The sequence below is a fragment of the Pteronotus mesoamericanus genome, unplaced genomic scaffold, assembly GCF_021234165.1.
Source record: "Pteronotus mesoamericanus isolate MK-2021 breed Mesoamerican mustached bat unplaced genomic scaffold, CSHL_Meso_final scaffold_705, whole genome shotgun sequence".
Lineage (NCBI taxonomy): Eukaryota > Metazoa > Chordata > Mammalia > Chiroptera > Mormoopidae > Pteronotus > Pteronotus mesoamericanus.
The window spans coordinates 13,815,336-13,835,753 of NW_026555326.1; the positions used below are offsets into that span (position 1 = coordinate 13,815,336).

The 20,418-nt window shown below is 51.3% G+C and overlaps 2 protein-coding genes across 2 annotated transcripts; one reads left to right on the top strand and one right to left on the bottom strand.

The window, feature by feature from the left end:
- Positions 1–966: 966 nt before the first annotated feature.
- LAMTOR2 (late endosomal/lysosomal adaptor, MAPK and MTOR activator 2) lies at positions 967–3,891 on the bottom strand. Its single transcript, XM_054563456.1, has 4 exons — positions 3,728–3,891; positions 3,269–3,431; positions 1,339–1,428; positions 967–1,124 (listed from the first exon to the last, which is right to left on the bottom strand). Exons 1-4 carry the CDS (start codon positions 3,793–3,795, stop codon positions 1,068–1,070), a joined length of 378 nt encoding a protein of 125 aa, XP_054419431.1. The 5' UTR covers positions 3,796–3,891; the 3' UTR covers positions 967–1,067.
- Positions 3,892–4,889: 998 nt separating this feature from the next.
- On the top strand, positions 4,890–19,937 carry UBQLN4 (ubiquilin 4). Its single transcript, XM_054563459.1, has 11 exons — positions 4,890–5,032; positions 6,547–6,698; positions 7,094–7,311; positions 7,843–8,105; positions 9,714–9,872; positions 13,853–14,078; positions 15,147–15,286; positions 15,787–15,870; positions 16,038–16,153; positions 16,348–16,534; positions 18,164–19,937. Exons 1-11 carry the CDS (start codon positions 4,925–4,927, stop codon positions 18,314–18,316), a joined length of 1,806 nt encoding a protein of 601 aa, XP_054419434.1. The 5' UTR covers positions 4,890–4,924; the 3' UTR covers positions 18,317–19,937.
- The last annotated feature ends 481 nt before the right edge of the window (positions 19,938–20,418 follow it).

Genomic DNA, 20,418 nt, shown 5'->3' on the forward strand with positions numbered 1-20,418 from the left:
CCTGTGGCTAAGATAGGCCCTGCTGCCAGTGAGAATCAGTCCCTCAGGGCGCAGAAACCTACTTGGTCTTCTGCTTTTCCTTTAGAGCCTCTGGTTGGGGGTCTCTGGGGATAGGTACCCGAGGAGGGGCTGACAGTATGGCAGTCACCCTGCTGCGATGCAGAGCTCTAGGGGTTGCACCCTGAGTACAGCAACTTCCCCGCCTCCCGCCGCCCCCGACCGCCCAGGGCCTGGGAGGGGCAGCGTTTCTTACCCTGGGTGGACCTGGAACTTGCAACCTACCCACTTCCCTAGGATGGATGCCATCCTGCAGCACTGGGCAGGGGGCTCTTAAGGACACTGGGTAGGGCAAGAGCAGGGGCCAAAACAGCCAGATGGGGCGAGGGGTCTGAGTACAGGGGCAGGATATAGAGACGAAAGCTTCTGAGAGATGTTCTGGGTTTCTTCAGATCGCTGCCCAGGACCTGAGGCCTCACAGCAAAGCCATCCTGTCTGCAAAGGGTTTTAGAATCTGGAGGTCTGGGTGAGCATGTGAATGCCTGGGAGAAGAGGAAGGGGTGGTCCCTCCTAACCCAAAGAGTAGGAAAGGCACCTTACCAAAGTTGGGACTGAAGGACAGTGAACTCTCAGGCCCCATATTATTTTTGCCCCCATGACCCCCATTAGCCCGCGGCTCCTTGGAGCTTACTCCCAAGGTTTTGCCAACGAGGCAAGTAAAATTCTGTCCTGAGTGATGGTGGTCAAGCGAGGTCACACCGCTAGAGAGGCCAGGGGAGCTCAGGCCCCACTGCCCACACCCACTGGGCTGCTGGGAGCCTGGTGGAGGAGCAGGTGGGAGCTGTTCCTGCAGGTTGTGAGGGTCCTGTAAGCCATGCCTGCTCCTTCCCATCTCCTCCGAGTCCTCCTGGCCAAGAAAGCAGCCAAGGCATAGAGACAGAAGTAAAATTTATTCTTGGAAAAAAACAAAGCCCCACCCTCCCCCCACAGTCCAGGAAGGTTTCCCGAGGGGGCCTTGCCCCTCGAAATGGTCATCTCTCTTGCCTGACCCCTACTTCCACCAACGTCCATTACGATGCTGCTACTTGGGTGAGGGGCTCCTCCAGGTACTGCACCAAGGCCTGGGCCTGTGAGAGGGAGAAATCAATGCCACATGTGGCCTGTCAGGAGAGAGGTCCCAAATCCAGGTCGACTCCCAATGCTGAGCACCCAGCCCCTAGTTCCACCAGACATGGACTAAGTGACATAAGGACTCCAGGAAGGCAGTGGGGAGGAGAATGGACACAGCGACAAAGAACAAAGGCTGGGACTAGGGTTGTAGAGGGATGAGCTCATACACACCTTTGCCTTGAGCATTCCGAAGCCAACGGTCTCCTTGGCATACATACACAGCAGAAGGTTGGCCACTCGAGTGATGGCTACGCGGCCCTCCTGGTGGGGTGATATGGGATGTGATGTTCTGCTTGGCACCCTTATCCCCTTTCTTCAGGGGTCCTCTTGAGAGAGACCACATCCTCCTTCCATGCCCTGGGCATGGCAGGAGCTTCAGCATGGTGGCAGAGGGGGTGTGTCGGGGGGAGTGTGCGATGGCCACAGCCCTGGACATGGGATTCTGTGTCCTGATCTGGCCTCAGCACAGCTACCTACTAACCAAGTTACCCTGGGAAACTCAACCTCCCAGAAACTCAGTTTCTTTTTCTGTAACCCCTATCTTGCCCCAGTTGGTGAGGGTGTTGGAACACAGGAAGGAGTTTTGTATCTGCAAAGGGCTATCCTAATGGGTGATGTCATTATGGGTTCACCCCAAAGACGCCGTAAAGGGCTTTAAAGCAGTAATCCACCTTATATTTCTCATCTTTTCCCATGGTAATATTTTTCAAACTGCGGGTTTGACCCCAGGGTTAGATCAATTAAGGAGGTTGATCAGTAGTAAAAGAAAAAGTGAAGAGACATGAAGCGCATTGCATGCCGTAAGGTTAGTACTGTTTCACCAAACTTTTGTTTTTTGTGGGTGTATGTGTGTACTGGGCTCTGACTTAAAATGTATTTCTTATGCCTGGGTTGTGGTGAGATGTTTGAAAGCTACTGCCCTATATAGCACCAGCTCTAGGCTAGGTACCCAGTAGGAGTCATTAACTAAACTGAAACGCATCCTTGGTTGGGCTGGTGGTGAGAAAGAGGTAGGCAGCTGAGTTACAGTGGAAATTCTCCACTCTTGGGGCCTTTTCAACTTGGTTCAGGAAACTTTCACTAGGTAGCCACTGTGTGCTGGGGAAGTAGGTGCTGAAAGCACTTCTATAGCCTTATCCCCTAACAACCTTTCCCATTCTCATGCCCCTCCACCCACGCCAACCTTGTTGATCATTGACCAGGCATCATTTTTGTCTCAGGGCCTTTGCACGAGCTATGCCCTATATCAGAAATGTTTTCCTCCTAGACAGCCACATGGCTTGCCAACTTTCTTCAAGTCTATGATGAAATATCACCTTTTCAGTGAGACTTCCCTGGAATATGCTCCCCTCTCCCTCACTTTCTTCCTTCATTGTTCTCCATAGTGTTTTCAACACCTAACATACTATGCTTTACACTTATGTTTTATGAAACGTATTTCAAACTTAGTTAATAAAACATACATATTTGTTTTAAAACATGTAAACTGTCAGCTTCATTAGGTCTGCAGTTTTTATCTGTTCTGTTTGCTACTTTCCCCCCAGGCCTGAGAACACTACAGAGACCTAAATGTTGAATGAACAAAGGTGATTTTGTTTCTGTGTCCAAGACGTTCACAACCTAATGGTTACTTCCCCTTTCCGGACCTAATCTCCTTTCTCTTAAAATGAATGAATTAGAGAAAGATTTGCAGACTCTGTCATGATTCTGTAAGTCAGTGAATCTGGGATGCCAACACTTTGTGTGCACCTCACGCTACACTTCCTATTCTCTTTTATTTGATCTTCACAACCACACTGTTAGGTAGGAAAAGGGTATTGTTTCTGCCTTAGAGCTCTGGTAAGGAAGCTCAGAGAGGTTAAAAAACTTATGCAAGGTTCCACGGATGGCAAGTGGCTGGCTGAGACCAGAACCCCAAGCAGTTCCCGGGTCCAGGGCTTCTTCCTCACCACCACTTGATGCACAAGGTCCTGCCTATTATAAACGCTGCTGGGGTCAACTCTTAGTAATCTTCCAAAGATCCCAACCATCCGGGACGGGATACAGTTCACCCCCTGGGGATCCCTTTGGGGGACGGAGGAAGTGGCTCCTCTCTCCATACCATGCAGTCCATTAAGATGAATTTGAGATTGTCTTCATTAAACGCTTGGTTCCCGTTTCGGTCGTAAGCGGCCCAGATGTTACTGGCGATGGCTGCGGTGACCCGGGCGTCCGTATCCCCGTAACCAGAATAGGCCAGTAGAGATCCCTCGTTATTCAGCAGCCTGGCGAGGAACAGGGAGGGATAGCGACGTGCTCAGTATGGGGTGTAAAAGGCTTGGGTTCCCAACACAGCCCCGCCACGGACGCCTCTAGAAAGCAAGGGTCTGGGTTGTGTGTGTCCTGGAACGTGACCAGAGCAACCAGCTCGTCAATTTCCCTTTTCCAGAGGGTCCCTCCACGCCGGCAGCCCCAGCCGCTGTCCCCTCCCTTCCCGGAGATCCTTCCCCACCCTTCCCTCAGAGACCCGCACGCTGCCCCACTCCTGTGCTTGCCGCTCGGGTCCTCGATCTGAACTCACAAGGTGCTCTGGACACCTCCAGTGTTGGCTTGGCTTAGCACCTGGGTCAAAGCCTTGGGACGCAGCATGCCTGCGACTCCTATTCCTGGGCTTTTGCACCCAGACCCTCGAATTGCCTCCTGCCGGGCTCCGCCTGCCGCTTCCGGTACTGCCCCGCTCCGGAACTTTCTGGGAGTTGTAGTTCCCTCGGCCTGGCTTTGTGGTTCTGACTCACAACACATCCGGGGCCGCTGGGAATTGTAGTTCCTTGAGGCTTCGCGAGGCACCTGGGAATTACAGTTGGCCTTTCCAGCAAGACCTAGCAGTTGTGCCGGGTCGGGGTGGGTAGCGGGAATAATAAAAGGACTGGAAGAATATTTAATTCCTTCGGGGAGAGAAAAGTTATCAAGTCCGCTTAACAATCCACGATTCAGTAATTTTAAAAAAATATTGTATTTGTCAGACACACCTTTGGTTATTTTCAAAGCAATTTTCTACATTATGCACAATTCTGTGTGCTGGCATAGATGCTGGTGAGGAACCAAGGCTCGGGAAGGCCACGCAGGGCTCTGGAACCGTATTTCGTAGAGTTCATTCAGGCTACAACCCTCAGGGTAACGAAGTCAATCCTAGAGATGAGATTTTTAGGTGGACGTCTAGAAGTGGGAAAATTCAACCTCTAAGTCGGCAGAGGTCCCAGAACTGGAAAGGATTTGAGCCAGCTATCGCAGGGAACGGAGAGAAAGCAGGGACACAGAATCCTTTGTCCCGCAGCGGGAATGACCCGGGCAGGGGGCAGGGCAGGAGCAGCTTTGGGTCAGAGGGGACCTTGTCTTGGCTCAGTCCCTCTCGGGTGGGCCCTGTCTCCCGCGGAGAGCTCGCCTCCGCCCCCGCCCTCGCCCCGGGTACCCTCAGGGACAGTTGGCCCTGCAAGGCTCTGTCCCGCCTGAGGGACCTGAGGCTCAGCCCTGGGCGGACTCCGCTGCAGTGGCCCCCCAGTCCGCCCGGGGCGCTGTGGCTGCGGCTCTTTCAAAGAGGGTGGCGAAGCCTTGGAAAGAAGAGGGGAGGAGAGGGGAGGCGAGGGGAGGCGAGGGGAGGGTAGAGGAGGGGAGGGAGAGGAGAGTGTTGGAGGCACCGGAGCCGAGCGGGGTCAGCCGGGCGGGCGGGGAGGAGGAGGAGCCGGGGCGGGCTGGCGGGCGGCCGGGTGGCGGTGGCGGCATGGCGGAGCCGAGCGGGGCCGAGACGAGGCCCCCAATTCGGGTCACCGTCAAGACCCCCAAAGACAAGGAAGAAATTGTGATCTGCGATCGAGCCTCGGTCAAGGAGGTAGTACGGTCAGGGGTGGGCGGGGAGGAGGGGTCCACTCAGAGAGGGGGTGGTTCTGGACGGTCGGGGTACGGGAGGGCCTGGGAGAGGCGGGTAGGGGCCCAGCAGGCACCTGGAGGAGCGGGAAGGGAGGAAAGGCTGGTAGGGGGCGTCCTGCGAGGGTAATCTGGGGGAGCTTGGCGCGTGTTGGGGAAGGGAGGCCAGAGTTTGCCTTGTGGCCTGGACTGGGGGCGTGGTGGAGAGTGGGGTGGGGCCACCTTGCGCAGGGAAGGGGGAAGGACCCTGGGTTTGAGGGGAGTGTGCGGCCGGGTTACTGGTCGGGGTTCGAGGCGTGGAGGCTGAGCTGGGGCCGGGCAAGGTATAGAGCCTGGAGAGCGGCCGGGGGTCGCAGCGGAGAGCTCGCGGCGCCTACTGTGCGCCTGCGAGAACACCCAGCGTGCTCTGCCTCCGAGGCGTTGAGGGGAGGATTTCTCTCTGCCCAGGTCCTTCTTGCTCTTTCAAATCCAAGCGGTTACATTTGGTTCTCAGCCCCTCCGGGATTTCCACAGGGTGCAGATGTTCAGCAAAATCGTATTGAATGAGGGAATATTGCTTATGTTCGCCACCCGCTGTGGCTGCTCCAGAATTTCACAAAGGCGGGGCCTAAGATAGGCCTTCTGGTTGGAAGGGAGAATCTGGAAGCTGCCTTTGCTTAGCAAGTGCACTATTTTTACTTAGAGTCGTATGTTTGGTTTGGTTTGATTTGGGGAGGGGTAATAGATTTGGGAGTCTAATTTTCAAAGCCAGCCTTTAGTATCATCACTGACGCCCCCGCCCCCGCCCAATCTTATTAAATGATTACATCCAGAATTTAAATCCTTTTCCCTGCAAAGTTGGATTTGAAATCTGTTCCAATTGAGAGGCAGTGTTTTGGTTAAGAGCCTGGGCTTGGGTGTTTGAGTCCTGTTTACCCTGCCAAGTTACCTAACCACTCTGATCCTCTTTTTTCTCATCTTTAAAATAGAAATAATAATTAATGTATATCTCGTGGGACTTAGATTCTTCATTCGTGAATAGTTAGTGCCATTAGAAATAACTGGGACCTTCGTGTTGTAGTTTTTACAAGCATATTGGGAATAAAGAAGGGAGAGAGACTTGGGGTCTGAGAAGAGGAAGCTGAGGGAGACAGGGCCTGGGTTCGAGGCTGTTGTAGGAACTGAGGTGGAGAGTGCTGCCCAGGAAGTACCCTTACAGGGAACTGGGCTGAGGGACTGAAGAGGGAGGGACAGATAGCAGCAAGGATTTCCTGGGGTGGGAGACCGTGGAGGAGAGTTGAGAAAAGAGCCTCTCACTGGTCCATCTCCTTGATTAAGAAAGGAGCTGCTTACTGCAGCTGGAGGGATGGAGTCAAGACTGCAGAAAGGACTTCCCACAACTACAGGTGGGAGCAAAAGAATGCCAAGACTCTTGAAGAAGGGTCCCTGGTGGATGGAGTCCAGGCAACCTTTGCAGTGACCTCTGCCTCTTGATCACAGTTCAAAGAGGAAATCTCCCGGAGGTTTAAGGCTCAGCAGGATCAGCTGGTCCTGATCTTCGCAGGCAAGATCCTCAAGGATGGGGACACACTGAACCAGCATGGGATCAAAGATGGGCTCACTGTCCATCTGGTCATCAAGACCCCTCAGAAGTAAGTTTAGGAGAGGAGCAGGTCCAGCTTCTGATTGGATCACTTTCCCCCATCTGATACTTTCTCACCCATCACTCAACTATGCCTCTTAGAGGGCCTAAGCCAAGGCCCAGGAAGGTAGCTCTTGGATGGGTTGCTAAGCAGGCTTATCATCCTCACCTGCAGGGGAAGGGATCCTGACTTACGTCTCCCAGAATGCCCTGAGGACAGTTGGTACTAGCTCCTCCTCCCCTCTGTCTGATTTTCTGACTGCCCCCCTAGCATCACCCCACCCCGGCTTCCGTGTTGCTTAGGATGCGGCCTGGGTTGGGGCAGTAGTTGCACAGCAGACAGAGATGGTTATCTCCCCTCTCCTTGAGTTCATGTAAACTAGGATTTTCTTTCTCTGTCCTCAGGGCTCAAGATCCGGCTGCTGCCACTGCTTCTTCCCCCTCTACTCCAGACCCTGCCTCAGCACCCTCCACCACGCCTGCTTCACCTGCCACCCCTGCCCAGCCCTCCACCTCTGGCAGTGCCTCTTCAGATGCTGGCAGTGGAAGCCGGAGGAGCAGTGGGGGGGGTCCCTCCCCAGGGGCTGGGGAGGGCCCTCCCAATGCTACTGCATCCATACTCTGTAAGCCCTTAGGGAGAAGGGCACTGCCCTGTTTGGGACTGGGGATTGGTGGAGAGCCAAGAGACAGGAGAAACATGGTCCCCACTCATGGTCTGATAGGATGGAGGATCCCTGGACACAGGGCTTCCCAGATAAGGGGAGCATGGGCAAAGGTTAAGAGTGAGGGGAGAAATGGGGCTGGAGATAATGGGGAACCCTGGGTGAGAATATCATAGTTAGGGACAAAAGTGGGTCCAGAGTAGCCAGTTGGGGAACATTGATTTGCTCATTCAACAGGCCATCAGTGGTTGCCCTCTCTGTGCTCAAACGATGCCCTTCTCCCAGCCTCTCCCACCAAAGAGGGCTCTGTCTAGCAGGCTGATGTCCCTGCTAGCGGTGGATCATGGCTGGGGCTGCGGCTGCGGGTATGACTGGAAAAGGGACGTGCAAGACGCACAGGGGGCCCAACCTGGACACCTGAACTCAGTGGCTCTGACCAGGTGGGGAAGGGTTCCTGCAGCAGACTGTCTTGACTCTGCCCCCTCCCCGCAGCTGGCTTTGGGGGCATCCTAGGCCTGGGCAGCCTGGGTCTGGGCTCCGCCAACTTCATGGAGCTGCAGCAACAGATGCAGAGGCAACTGATGTCCAATCCCGAGATGCTGTCGCAGATCATGGAGAACCCTCTGGTCCAAGACATGATGTCTAACCCTGACCTGATGCGCCACATGATCATGGCCAACCCACAGATGCAGCAGCTGATGGAGCGGAACCCTGAGATCAGTCACATGCTCAACAATCCTGAGCTCATGAGGCAGGTGGGTGTGAGAGAGGTTGGAGCAGGAGTGTGGAGGGCACCTGGCACCCAGCCATGCCTGCCCGGCCTTTCTTCACCTTGTCCTACCTTGACTTGTTCATTCATTTGTTCAGCAGCCATGTTTTGCACATTTGGGATATGGTGATGAGAGCCATAGGCCTAGCTTTCTAGGAATTCCTGGTCTTAAAGGGAAATGGGATAAGAAGGCAGGCAATTAAAATACAGCATGATTGGAACTATCATAGAGATAGTCACAGAGTCCCCCAGTAGCACAGAGAGTAGGTCTTGACCCTACCCTGGGGCTCCAAGGAAGCTTCCTAGAGGAGATGTCACCCAAGCTGAGACCCAGGGGAGGAAGAATGAATATGGAGGAAGAAGAAAAAAAGAACAGTGTTAAGGGTTGAGGGATAGCAAGTGCAAAGGCCTGGCAGTGAAAGACAGCAGGGTGTTTGGGGACAATTGTGGCTGGGAAGGGCCAAGTGGTTAAGGGAGACCCAGGGGAGGCAGTTTTGTGTTGGTCTTGGGAGCTCCATCTCATGGCCTATTCCACCAGGGGATAAGGAAAGACAACCTCAGCAGACCTGTGGACACCAGTGTTAGATTCAGCAGAAGATAGGTTGCATTAGGGCGAGGATTTACACTTGTTTTGTTCACTGCCTAGACTATTGCCTGGTATGTAGTCACTCAATAAACACTGAATGACTGGATTACGTGATAAGAGATCAGGGTCTTGTCTTAGACATAAGAGTATCTTAGAAGAGGCAAGTGTGGAGCAAATTTGGGAAGAAGGACAGGGAAGGTATTGGATGGAAACAAGAAGTAGCCATACTCATTTTCTCTATCATGTACTGCTGTTCCCTGGAGTTGACACAGGCCGCCCCTTATTGAGAGTGAGCCATTGGCTCTAAAGAGAAAGCCACCATCATGTTTTTCAAATTTAGGCGAAAAACCTGGGGGTGAGGGTTAGAGGGTGTTGGTAGCATTGTCCCAGCTTGAATCCTTTCCCTTCTCAACATGTCACTTACTAGGAAGCACAGTATGGTGTTGGTCAGACAGACTAACGTGGCCTTGAAACCTGCTCCACCACTAACTGTCTCCAGTCAGTGAGTCTCCGAGTCTATTTTCTCATCTGCAAAACAGGGACAGAAATACCTACTTGAGACTACTATTGTGGGGGTTAAATGACTTGAATTCTGTAAATTCTTTAGTCCAGTGCAGCTATGTAGTAGGTGCTCAGTAAATGTTAATCTTCTCTTCTGCCTCTCCTTTCTCATGTGCATTCTTACTCAATTTTCTTGTGCTCCCTGATGGCTGACACTTCTCTGGACCCCCTGAACCTGAGGGAGGAAAGCTGCTGTCCTCACCACTTCTGGGTCATAGTACCACAATAGAAAAAGCCAACCGGAATGAATGCCCACAGGGAAGCAGGGTTGCAGCCAAGATGACAGTACAGGAAGTCTAGTTTACCCTCCTCTCTAGCACTGCAGAGCAGATCCTGGGCTGTGGACCCTGGCCCTGATTCAGGCCTCCCCCTCAGGGCCCACCGTTTGCCAGGCTTGGTGCTTCCCTGGTTCCAGGGCCCATCCTGTCTCTCTCCCTTCTCCACCAGACGATGGAGCTTGCTCGGAATCCAGCCATGATGCAGGAAATGATGCGGAATCAGGACCGGGCCCTCAGCAACCTGGAGAGCATCCCTGGGGGGTATAACGCCCTCCGCCGCATGTACACAGACATCCAGGAGCCCATGTTCAGTGCTGCTCGGGAACAGGTGGGACCAGGGGAAGGGGCAGTGGGCAGGGGCTGTCTGGGCCGGAGATTCCCTACCTCCAGACCCAGGGGAGCCTGGGGTGCTGTCTGCTCCTCTTTCCTTCCCCAGCCCACCCCCTAGCCCCTGAGGGTGGGCCTTGGCTTCAAAATGGTTCTTATAATGCATAGCAAGGGATGGTCCAACTTGTTATGGGACTGAGGCACTAAGGCAGATGGTAGCAGAGTTGCCCAGGAAAGTGGATAAGGTGTGGAGCCCAAGGGATTTGACGTTGTTCTGAGAGAATTCTTGCACCAGGAGCTCAAAGGTTATGAGGCAGGCCTGGGGTCAAGTAGCCAATGTCAGCACAGTGTCTCAGGTGCGGTCCATAGATCACCTGTGGCTTGTTCATGATAAGATTCCTGGTCCCCACCTTTGAGCTACATATTGACTCAATCTCTGGAATCAGCCTCTGGGAATATGTAGTTTTAAAAATGCTTTATGAATTCTTTCTAAATATACAAGAAATATAGATAAAAATAGAGCATACTATTGTATCTAAGTTGCCCTAACATGTTGCCATATGTAGCTTCAGTGCCTTTTTTGGTTCCTTTTTTTTTTTTTAGTTTAATTTACATTAAATTCAGTACACATTTACATGTTTCAAAATGCAAAAGGTACATAAAGTAAACAAAAGGGTATTTTAAAAGTACAGAAGGAATATGAGGTCAATAAATTATGCATCAGGGAGCCCTCTATTTGTTCTCCCAACCACCTCTCTTCTACCCAGTTAAGTAATATTGTTAATGTTTTATATATTTTCCTAGACATATCTCATATTTGCAAATAAGACATTACAGATAGGAGGGCTAGCAGCCTTCTCCTAGCCCTCCCCCACCTTACGGCTTCTTTTCCTTCTCCAGAGCTAACTACCACCCTGAAGTTGGTGTTTGTCATTTTGGTTCTTTTATTACCTATGTAGGTGTCCATAAATAATCTATAGTTTTGTTTTGCATATTTTTCGGCCTAATAGAAGTAATATCATGATGTTCATCTAATTTTAAACTTGCTTTTTAAATATTTTTTAATCTTTATTTTATTTTTTTTCCATTACCATTTAGTCCCCTTATGTTGTTTAACATTTAAAAAGTGTTTTATTGAAGGATAATATAGTGATAGAAAAGTGCACATAAATGTACAGCTTGATGGATTGTCACAAACTGAACACCCCCTGCCCCCCGCCCCCCACAACCAGTGGGAGAGTGGGATCTCCTCATGCTATTTTTAACTTTGGAAAGGAAAAAAATACCATATCCTGAGTGGCCCATGATATCCCAACGGATTCCTTATTCACGCTGCTTCTGTCCTGTACCAGGTGTCCACAAATGAGATGTGTCTTTCTGACTCTACGCAGTCCCACTGGTCTGTTTGTCTGTCCCTGCAGTGATACCCCATTGCCTTATTTAAGTCTGGGCATCTAGTGGAGCGAATGCCCCACCTATTCTTTAACATCTTGGTTATTTTGGGGATTGCTCTTTCAAATTTTAGAAACTGCTTGTAGGGCTCAACTATGACTTTTTAAAGGGATTCATTTAGATAGTCATTAAATATTTAAGTATTTAATTTAAAATGTATACCAAAGTAATGTTTTCACCCAGTTAAGAAAAAATCAAGTAGTGGAAGGAGGCTTATAAGCACGTCAGCTAATTTCTGATGCACACTAAGATGTGAGAACCACTGGTTTAGCTAAAAGAACATAGCATTTGGCATCAACAAACCTGTCCTGCCATTTTCTAGTGATGTGATTTTAAGTGAGTTTCCTAAGCTCTAAGCCTTAGCTTCTTCATTTTCAACATGGAGGCATTATGTTATAGCAGTGGTTCCCCACTCATTTTGCTCTTAGGATCCCTTTATACCCTTAAAAATTACTGAGGATCCCAAAAAGATGTTGTGCTTGTGGGTTAGATATATTGATATTCACTATATCTGAAATTAAAACTAAGAAATTTAAAAAGTATTTATTAATTCTTTTAAAAATAACAGTAAGTTCTTTATACATTAACATAAATGCACATTCTGTTGAAAATATCTTTGTTTTCCAAAACAAAACTGTAGAGGAAAGAGTGGCCTTGTTTTACATTTTTGTGGATCTCTTTAATGTCTGGCTACAAGACAGCTGGAGTCTCAGATCTGCTTCGGCATTCAGTCAGCTACAGTGTCACATGTCACATGTGGCCTTTGGAAAACTTCACTCAGTACTCATGAGAAAATGAAAGTGGGAAAGAGCAAATAATGTCTCAGAATTATAAAAATAGTTTTGAACTTCATAGGGGTCCGAGGACCACACTTTGAGAACTGGCATATTGGACGGATATTGTAAACATTACAGTAAATGTAGCAGGCACATAGTAGATGTTCAATAAATGGCAGCTCTTCTCACTTTAGGGAGTTCAGGAAAAGAGATTCAGTCCTTACAGAGGTATACCACGAAGAACGAGGTAGGGTCCAGAACTAGGTGGGCTTGGGTGCTAGGCAAGTTACCAGAACAGGAAATCTAAAACAGGGACAGAGAGGGACGCTGTGGCACACAAACCCTGGCCTGCAGGCCATGATATCTAAGCAGGCCTCTGGTAAGGTGAAGGGACCACAGCTCAGAGCAGGACAGTCCTTGATCAGCCCTGGTCCCCATGGCCAAGTTTGTTGCTTATTTTTTTACTTATTGAACTGAGAGGGAGAGAAACATCAATTTGTTGTTCCACTTATTTATGCACTCATTGTTGATTCTTTTTTTCTTTTTTAAGATTTTATTTATTTATTTTTAGAAAGTAGGGAAGGGAGGATAAAGAGGGAAACGTCAGTGTGTGGTTGCCTCTCACACACCCTCTACTGGGGACCTGGCCCGAAACCCTGGCCTGTGCCCTGACCAGGAATCCAACCAGTGACCCTTTGGTTTGCAGCCCGGTGCTCAGTCCAGAGAGCCACACCAGCCAGGGCTCATTGTAGATTCTTCTATGTGCCCTGACTGGGGACTGAACCTGCAACCTTGGTGTATGGGGATGACACTCTAACCAATTGAGCTACCTGGCCAGGGCCCATGACCCACTTTGAATAAACAGTAAAAGTAACTGGATGTGAAATCACACAATGGGGAGGAGCTGAGCTTCTCAGAGACCAGCTTAGGTCAGGACTGTCTAGGAGCTCAGGAAAGAGAGGCTGAGCAAGGAGAGTAGGGTCTTCAGCAAGCACACTTTTTGGACAGAGCTCTTTCCTGGGTGCTAGTGGGTCCCGAGGGAGGAGATGCAGGTGCTCCCTTGGGCAGCACACCATATGGTGGGTCCAGACCCTGAGACAATCCCGAGTGACATAGTGGGAACCTGGTGCTGAGAGGAGCTGTTTAGCTGAAGCAGCCTCTCTGGAGAGGTAGGCTGTGGGGCGGGGGAAGGAGGAGATTGAAGGTCTAGGGAGGACGTGCGCAGCCAGAGATGTGCTCCATTGTGGTGCCTGGAGGGACAGACCCCACTTCGGAGTCTGAGGCAGTGAGGGAGAGGGCTCTGGGGAGGGAGGGAGGTGGTTGGAAAAAGGGAGGCTAGAGGCAAATCTGCATTGAGTGGCAGAAACAGTGTGTGAAGGTGAGTCCAATGTCTCTGCACCTGGAGAACTGAGGAACACAGTTATCTCTCTGTATACTGGGAAGGGTGTGTGTAAAGTACCGAAGAACACAGAGGAAACTAGAGACCAGATATAAGAGCCACCAGGACAGAGGGGAAGTTTCCAGTTATCTGAGGGGTTCAGTTATCCAGTCATTAGCATCAGTCAGCTCCCACCCAGGACAGGGGAGGAGCTGCCCATTGTGGGGCTAAAAATTGAGCTGAGGACTGCTAAGGACTTAGATCTCTCTCCCTTTCCTGGGGAAGGGGAGGCTACTAGATGAGAGGAAAGAAAGGGCATAGCCCTTGTCCCCAATTTGTTTCAGTCCTTAACCCGAAACCTTTCCCTCCTCCCAGTTTGGCAACAACCCCTTCTCTTCCCTGGCCGGGAACTCCGACAGCTCGTCTTCCCAGCCTCTGCGGACTGAGAATCGAGAGCCCCTCCCTAACCCCTGGAGCCCCTCGCCCCCCACCTCCCAGGCCCCCGGGTCCGGTGGGGAGGGCACCGGAGGATCGGGGACCAGCCAGGTGCACCCGACAGTCTCGAACCCCTTTGGGATCAATGCGGCTAGCCTGGGGTCAGGTATGTCCTCGGGTGGGAGGAGCTTAGTGGGGTCACCAGGGCAGTTCCTCTGGCCCAGGACTGAATGGGGTTCCTACTGGTTTCAGAATGTTACAGAGATGAGACTGTAGAAGCCACAGGGGGGCCTCTGCAGCCTGAGGTCCCTCCACCCCTCAGAGGGTGGTGGTTTCTGCCCAAGCCCTGATGTTGCTTGCTCGGAGTGGTCTAAGCAATGGCTCCTGCATAAGCCAGGCCCCACCTTCTAAGCTCTTTCAGCAGGGGCAATACTCTCCAGCATAAATGGGTGAGCCCGGGAGTGGGGGTGTGGGAGAGGAATCAGGGCAGACTGGGGGCAGGCAGATGTGAGGCTGGGGAAGAGGGAGGTACAGAGCTGCCACGTGCGCAGGTGCAGGTTATGTACCGCAAGACCCTAGGGATTTATCTGGACTCTGACTGCACATGTGACCCTGGGCATGTCTTTAGTAGATGCCCTGATTTCTCTGTACCCTGGAGGACATCTTGATTGGGAAAAAACCCTTTTCCCTCTTTTGTGCTTCAGTTCCCTTATTTATAAAATAAGGGACTTGAACCTGGCCCATGGTTTTAAAAGTGTGCTTCTCAGTCCTGGGGCATCTGGGCCGTCTCTGGGATGAAGAAGGACCAATGGGGAGAGGCTCCAGGCCTCCTGCCCCTACTCCAGCCAGACCACTGACATGCATAGGATTTGGTTTGAGGAAAGGGTCTCTGCTGCTAAGATAAGTTTGAAAACCATTGATTTAGATGATCTTTAGTCAAATCCTTTCCAATTCTGACATCTGAATTTGTGGAAGCAACAGTCCAGAGGGGCATGAATGAGACCCAGTTTCCCTTTGGCTGTTCTGAGCAGAGTAGTTGGTAAAGGGGCCAGGCCGAAGCAGGAGCCAGGAGAGACTTGGACCGTGCCCCCGTACCTGGGCGCCCATTTTACTGTTGCCTTTCTGGGTTTTGTAACCACTCAGTGTCTAAAGTAAGGTAGGTTGACATGAGGCATCTGGTTTCCATCTGGACCCCTTTTCTCCTGCTTGGTTTGCTTTTTCCTCCTCGCCTTAGGGATGTTCAACAGCCCGGAAATGCAGGCCCTGCTCCAGCAGATCTCAGAGAACCCCCAGCTGATGCAGAACGTAATCTCTGCCCCCTACATGCGCAGCATGATGCAGACACTTGCCCAGAATCCTGATTTTGCTGCTCAGGTACGGACCTGGTTCCAGGGCAGTGCACGGGGAACAGTTCCTTGTGGTCAAAACACTCTGGAGCCAGACTGCCTGGGTTTGTATCCGAAGCTTCAAGACTTCATAGCTGTGTAAGCTGAGCAAGTAGTTTAACCTAGTTTCCTCATCTGTAAACTGGTAATAACAATAGTTCCACAAAGACTTGGGAGTAAATGAGATAATGCACATAAAGTGCTTTGACCTCGGCATGGCACATTGTGGGTGCTGTGTACTTGGGGGTGTTAGCTCTCGTCGTCATCAGACCCTGGGCTGAGCAGCCTGGCTCCTGGTGCTCATCACTGCCCAGAGTATAGTTCCATTTCCTCTCACTGTCCCACTTAGGCCTTCAGGATACTTTGAGGTCCTTGGAAAAGCTGGCCAGATGTCCGGCAGTGGTAGGGGTGCCGAGGGAGACTGAGGCTGTGGGGGAATTCTTAGGGTGGGTAGGCCCAGGCCTCCCCCTACTACCTTGACCCTGGCAGATGATGGTGAACGTGCCGCTCTTTGCGGGGAACCCCCAGCTTCAGGAGCAGCTCCGCCTGCAGCTCCCGGTCTTCCTGCAGCAGGTGAGTGAGGAGCGTAGAGGGATAGAGGTTGAGGGCAAGGGTTGGACCCTGAAGCCCAAGGGGTGTAACTTAAGGGAGGGAACAGAGCTTGGCTCTGGACTTGGGGTTCAGGCTGCTACCTGCCTCCTGCCACCTCCCATTGCTTTTCCCTCTTCGTTTCCCATCAGATGCAGAATCCGGAGTCGCTCTCCATCCTTACCAATCCCCGTGCCATGCAGGCTCTGCTGCAGATCCAGCAGGGGTTGCAGACCTTGCAGACTGAGGCCCCCGGGCTGATACCCAGGTGAGGGTGGGGGGTAGGGGGGCAGCAAGGTTTTGGCTACTTCTCCCTTCAGCCCCTCCCTCTGCCACTCTGAGCAGCCATTGTGTCTCTCAGGGTCTGTTTTCCTGTTTCCTTCAACTGCTTTTCCTTCTAGATCCCACCTGCCCGTCTCTTTCTCAGAGCCCATCTCCCACCTTTTGGTCTCTCCTGTGCAGCCTTGGCTCCTTTGGGATGCCCCGGACCCCCACACCCTCAGCAGGCAGCAACTCTGCGCCTGCGCCCGAAGCCCCAACCTCCTCGCCAGCCCCACCAGCCACTTCTTCTCCAACTGGGGCTTCTAGTGCTCAGCAGCAGCTCATGCAGCAGATGATCCAGCTTTTGGCAGGAAGTGGAAACTCACAGGTACACTGGGCAGCGGGGCTAGTGCTGGAACTACCACTTCCATCCCTGTGGTAGGATGGAGACAGTGAAGCAGGTGCTGGCATTGGCCAGACCTGGCTTTAGACCCTGGTCTCCCACTTTCTAGCCTCAGGCAAGTTACTGATCTTCCTTAAATTCAGTTTCCTTAGCTGTAGAATGGAGATGAGGATAGTAATAGCACTTACCATGTGCAAGGCACTAAGTGTCTCGATTACTTTAGTCCTCCCAACAGCCTGTGAGGAAGCTATTATTATAATTTCTGTGTTACAAAAGGGGGAAACTAAAGTCCAGAGAGATTAATTGGCGTGCTTAGTCAAAGGCTAGTAAGTGATGGAGCCAAGATTCAAATTGAGCATGGCATGCTGGCTCCAGGATTCACGCTTTAACTGCTATCTTATACCTACCACTCCTGCTTATATCATGGGATTCTTTTGAGAATTAAAGCACCCTCCATCTCTGAGATCAGAGAGGAGGATTATGGGAGGTGAGGTAACTAAAGCCCTGGGCTACAAAGTCAAGGCTAGAGGGTTTGGCGGGGGCGGGTTTGGGGTAGTAGGGAAGACCTTGGGTGAGCCCCTTCACCTCTGTGACTCTTCTGGGAAAAGCTTTTCAACAGAAATGTGAGTATGCCCAGCTCGGTGCATGAGCTGAACCAAGCGATCACCAAGGTTCAGCCCAGCTTAAATTCTGTAGACAGTATGGAGCCCTGTGTGGGGCTTTTGTGCCATGGCAGGTGGTCTGTGTGAGCCTCGGCGGGGGGGGGTCCTTTCCTTCTCTTTCTTCCTGTCAACAGCCAGCTGTCCTGTGATTGCTGGTTTCCTTTCAGTTCTGAGAGTCTTCTGTTCATGATCTAGGCTAGTGCTTCTCCTTTTTTCCCTTTAAGGAATAAAGGGAGAGAAACATGGATGTTCAAGACAAACATTGATCGGTTGCCTCTCTCACACCCCCACCTGGGTACCTGGCCTACAACCCAGCATGTGCCCTGACCAGGAATCGAGCTGGCAACCTTTTGGTTCGCAGGGTAGCACTCAGTCCACTGAACCACACCAGCCAGGGCAAGGCTAGTGCTTCTTAAACATCCCTTGGGAGAACACTTCCAGGAGGTGTTTATAGGAGTGTGAAATATGAAAAGCCTTCTCTTTTGTAATAACTATGTCGGTTGGTTGGTTGGTTAAAATTAAACAGGTTCTTTCCTTCCTGGGGCCATTGTGTGGCCCCCAGTACGGCTGTATGTATGACAATGACTAGGAGCGGGAAACAGAAGCAGTGCTCAGCATGCATCTCAGGCATCCCACCCATCTCGGAGCACTTGGCGTTTTTGAGTACCTGTTAACCTCTCCAGATTGTCGATGGAAAGCAGTTAGGAATATAGGCTGGCCGAAGCCTGTCTGTTACTTTGAAATTTTAAGAAAGACGCCCCTGACTTATTACGTATTTGTTTAGTGACTTGGGGCCCAGGCTCCTTGGTCCCCATTTGCAGCTCACCCCACCCTGCTCCATTGTTGACTCTGAGGATGTTGGAGAAGACCTACAGATTGTCTTCTCTCCATTATAAACCCCCACCTTCTGAAGTTGGTCCTCTGCCCACTTCACAAGGCCTGTCCTCTGTAGGTGCAGACGCCGGAAGTGAGATTCCAGCAGCAGCTAGAGCAGCTCAACGCCATGGGCTTCATCAACCGCGAGGCTAACCTGCAGGCCCTGATTGCCACAGGCGGGGACATCAATGCGGCTATCGAGAGACTCCTGGGCTCTCAACTCTCCTAATCCTGTGGCTCGTGCCTCCTGCTTCTCCCTTCCCTCGATGCCAGCCTTTGGTTCCTGTCAGCTCCTTCCCTCTGCAGCTCATCATCCTTTCTGTCTTCTCCTTGACCTCTCCAGACAGCAGGGTGGCTTTAGAGCCCAACCCTGTAGCTCTGTCTGAGAATTCTGGTTCTACTTCTACATCGCTTACAGAATCATCTCTACTGGTCCTGCTTGAGCAGAACTATTTAAATGGTTTTCAGTTTTGTTGATTGGCCTCACAACCACCTTTGCAGTCTTCAAACCCCTCAGTGGCTGCTCAGAGTGGAAGGAGGAACCAACTCTCTGGCTCATTGGAACAGGGTCTTTTATCTGTACCGCTAGGGTTTTGCCTGTCTTCTGTTTGCTTTTGGTAACTCTCTTCCTTCTTTTTTCCCCCTGTCCCCTCTCACCTCCAGCCTACCCAATGGTAGAACTACATACTCTGAACGAGGGGCAGGTGAAGCAGGCTGGGATTTTCCACCTCACCCCGTAGTCTGGTCACTTCATCCAGAACTTTTTAATGGGATTTGTGGGGACTTATAGGGGGAGGAAGATGCCTCTCTTCCCTGTTGGAAGGAGGAGATCAGACACAGCCCTCTGAACAAGGACTTAACAAGCCCCGGACCAGCCCAAAGGAGGTTGGTGCAGAGGAGGAGAGCATGAGATTTCTGGAAGAAGGAAATGGGCAAAAAAGCCTGAGTAAAAGGCTTGGAAGTTGGAGTGGACAGTTAGGGAGTGGCACATTAACTGTCCTTTTAGTCAGGAGAGCCCAGGCTCAGGCCTGGCAGAGGAGACGTAGGATTGCTAATGGAGCTTGAGTGGAAGGGGCTCAATGAAGCTAAGCATTATGGCTCACAAGGGGCCATATTGGCTCCACTTCCTCAAACACACATGCTTATGTACTCACTCACATACGTTTCCGTGAACCCAGGACTGCCTGTGTCGCCAGATACTGGTGACTTGAGCCCCACCCTCAGATACCATGAAGTGGTTTGGGGTCTGTCTCAGCAGTGGCTCTGTGTGGGTGGGTGCATGTGGGTTGAGTGGAAGGGTGGGTTCTTTGCTGATTTCTGGTTCAGAGCTCCCACCACCAGAGAAGTAGGCAAAAGATCTAGTCTAGGGCAGGAACACAGACAGCCCGGGGAGCTAGGTCCCTCAGGCCTCTGGACGCTGGGTAACAAGGGTAGTGTAGATACCCCTTCTGAAGCTGCCAGGACTGTGATCAGCAGCCTTTCAACCCTCTCCTTACTGCTTTCAGGGAATGGTAGAGGGGTCTTTCCCTCCAGAGCCCCTGCCCTTTGAGTTCTTCAGTATTTCCCTCCAGGCCGGAAAGTTCTATTTGAGGAAGGAAAGGAGAGGGTGGCAATGCCGCCTTTGATCTGGAATTGGACATTACTCAATCGGAGCGTGGAGGAGGCTCATCTCACCTCCCCTCTCTGAGACTGAGCCCGGCTGCTTGGAGGACTCATGGCTGAGAATATGGAGGCATGAGAAACAGAATTTCCTCCAAGCGGGAAAGGGTCCTGAACAATCCTGAGAGGATGTCTGCGTGGCTTCCCTCCATCATTCCCTCAGGCCCCACATTGGCCTTTGTAAATAAATGGTGTGGTCTTTGTTGTGAATGTGTCTTGGTGTTTGTTTTCTTGGGGAAGAGGCTGGCTGGAGACAACTTCACGGTTTTAGAGGGTTTTTATAAAGTGGATCTAGAGGAATCTGTAGTTGGGTTCAGTTACCACAGATGTTAAGAAACATCGAAGGTTGAGGGATAACTAATCACGGGGATATCTATATTCCATGATTTAGGAGTTGGAGGGATTACATTCTCCCACTCCCCACCCCCAGACCATAGAATATCAGATTCCTTGCCCTGCATTGGTCAGCCTGGGGAGGGATGTGTGAAGGTGTAGGGAAGATGGTTAGGTCATTACTTCATCCTCTGATCTTTTGGCAAGACTGCTCTCTCCTTATGCAGGTAAAAAGGTCAAAAGAAAACAAACCCTTGCATCCAGATCTTATACAGGTGGAGTTTAGTAGTTCTTAGTCTTGAGCTCTGAGACTAGATCTGGCTCTGCCACTAATTGTGT

Excerpts from the sequence above, each read along its gene's own strand:
- LAMTOR2 (XM_054563456.1), bottom strand. The coding sequence starts at position 3,795 with ATGCTGCGTCCCAAGGCTTTGACCCAGGTGCTAAGCCAAGCCAACACT. Across the intron at positions 3,432-3,727 it reads GGAGGTGTCCAGAGCACCTT|GCTGCTGAATAACGAGGGAT; the intron begins GTGAGTTCAGAT and ends GTTCCTCGCCAG. Across the intron at positions 1,429-3,268 it reads TCATCTTAATGGACTGCATG|GAGGGCCGCGTAGCCATCAC; the intron begins GTATGGAGAGAG and ends TCACCCCACCAG.
- UBQLN4 (XM_054563459.1), top strand. The coding sequence starts at position 4,925 with ATGGCGGAGCCGAGCGGGGCCGAGACGAGGCCCCCAATTCGGGTCACC. Across the intron at positions 8,106-9,713 it reads ATCCTGAGCTCATGAGGCAG|ACGATGGAGCTTGCTCGGAA; the intron begins GTGGGTGTGAGA and ends CTTCTCCACCAG. Across the intron at positions 16,154-16,347 it reads GCCCCCGGGCTGATACCCAG|CCTTGGCTCCTTTGGGATGC; the intron begins GTGAGGGTGGGG and ends TCTCCTGTGCAG.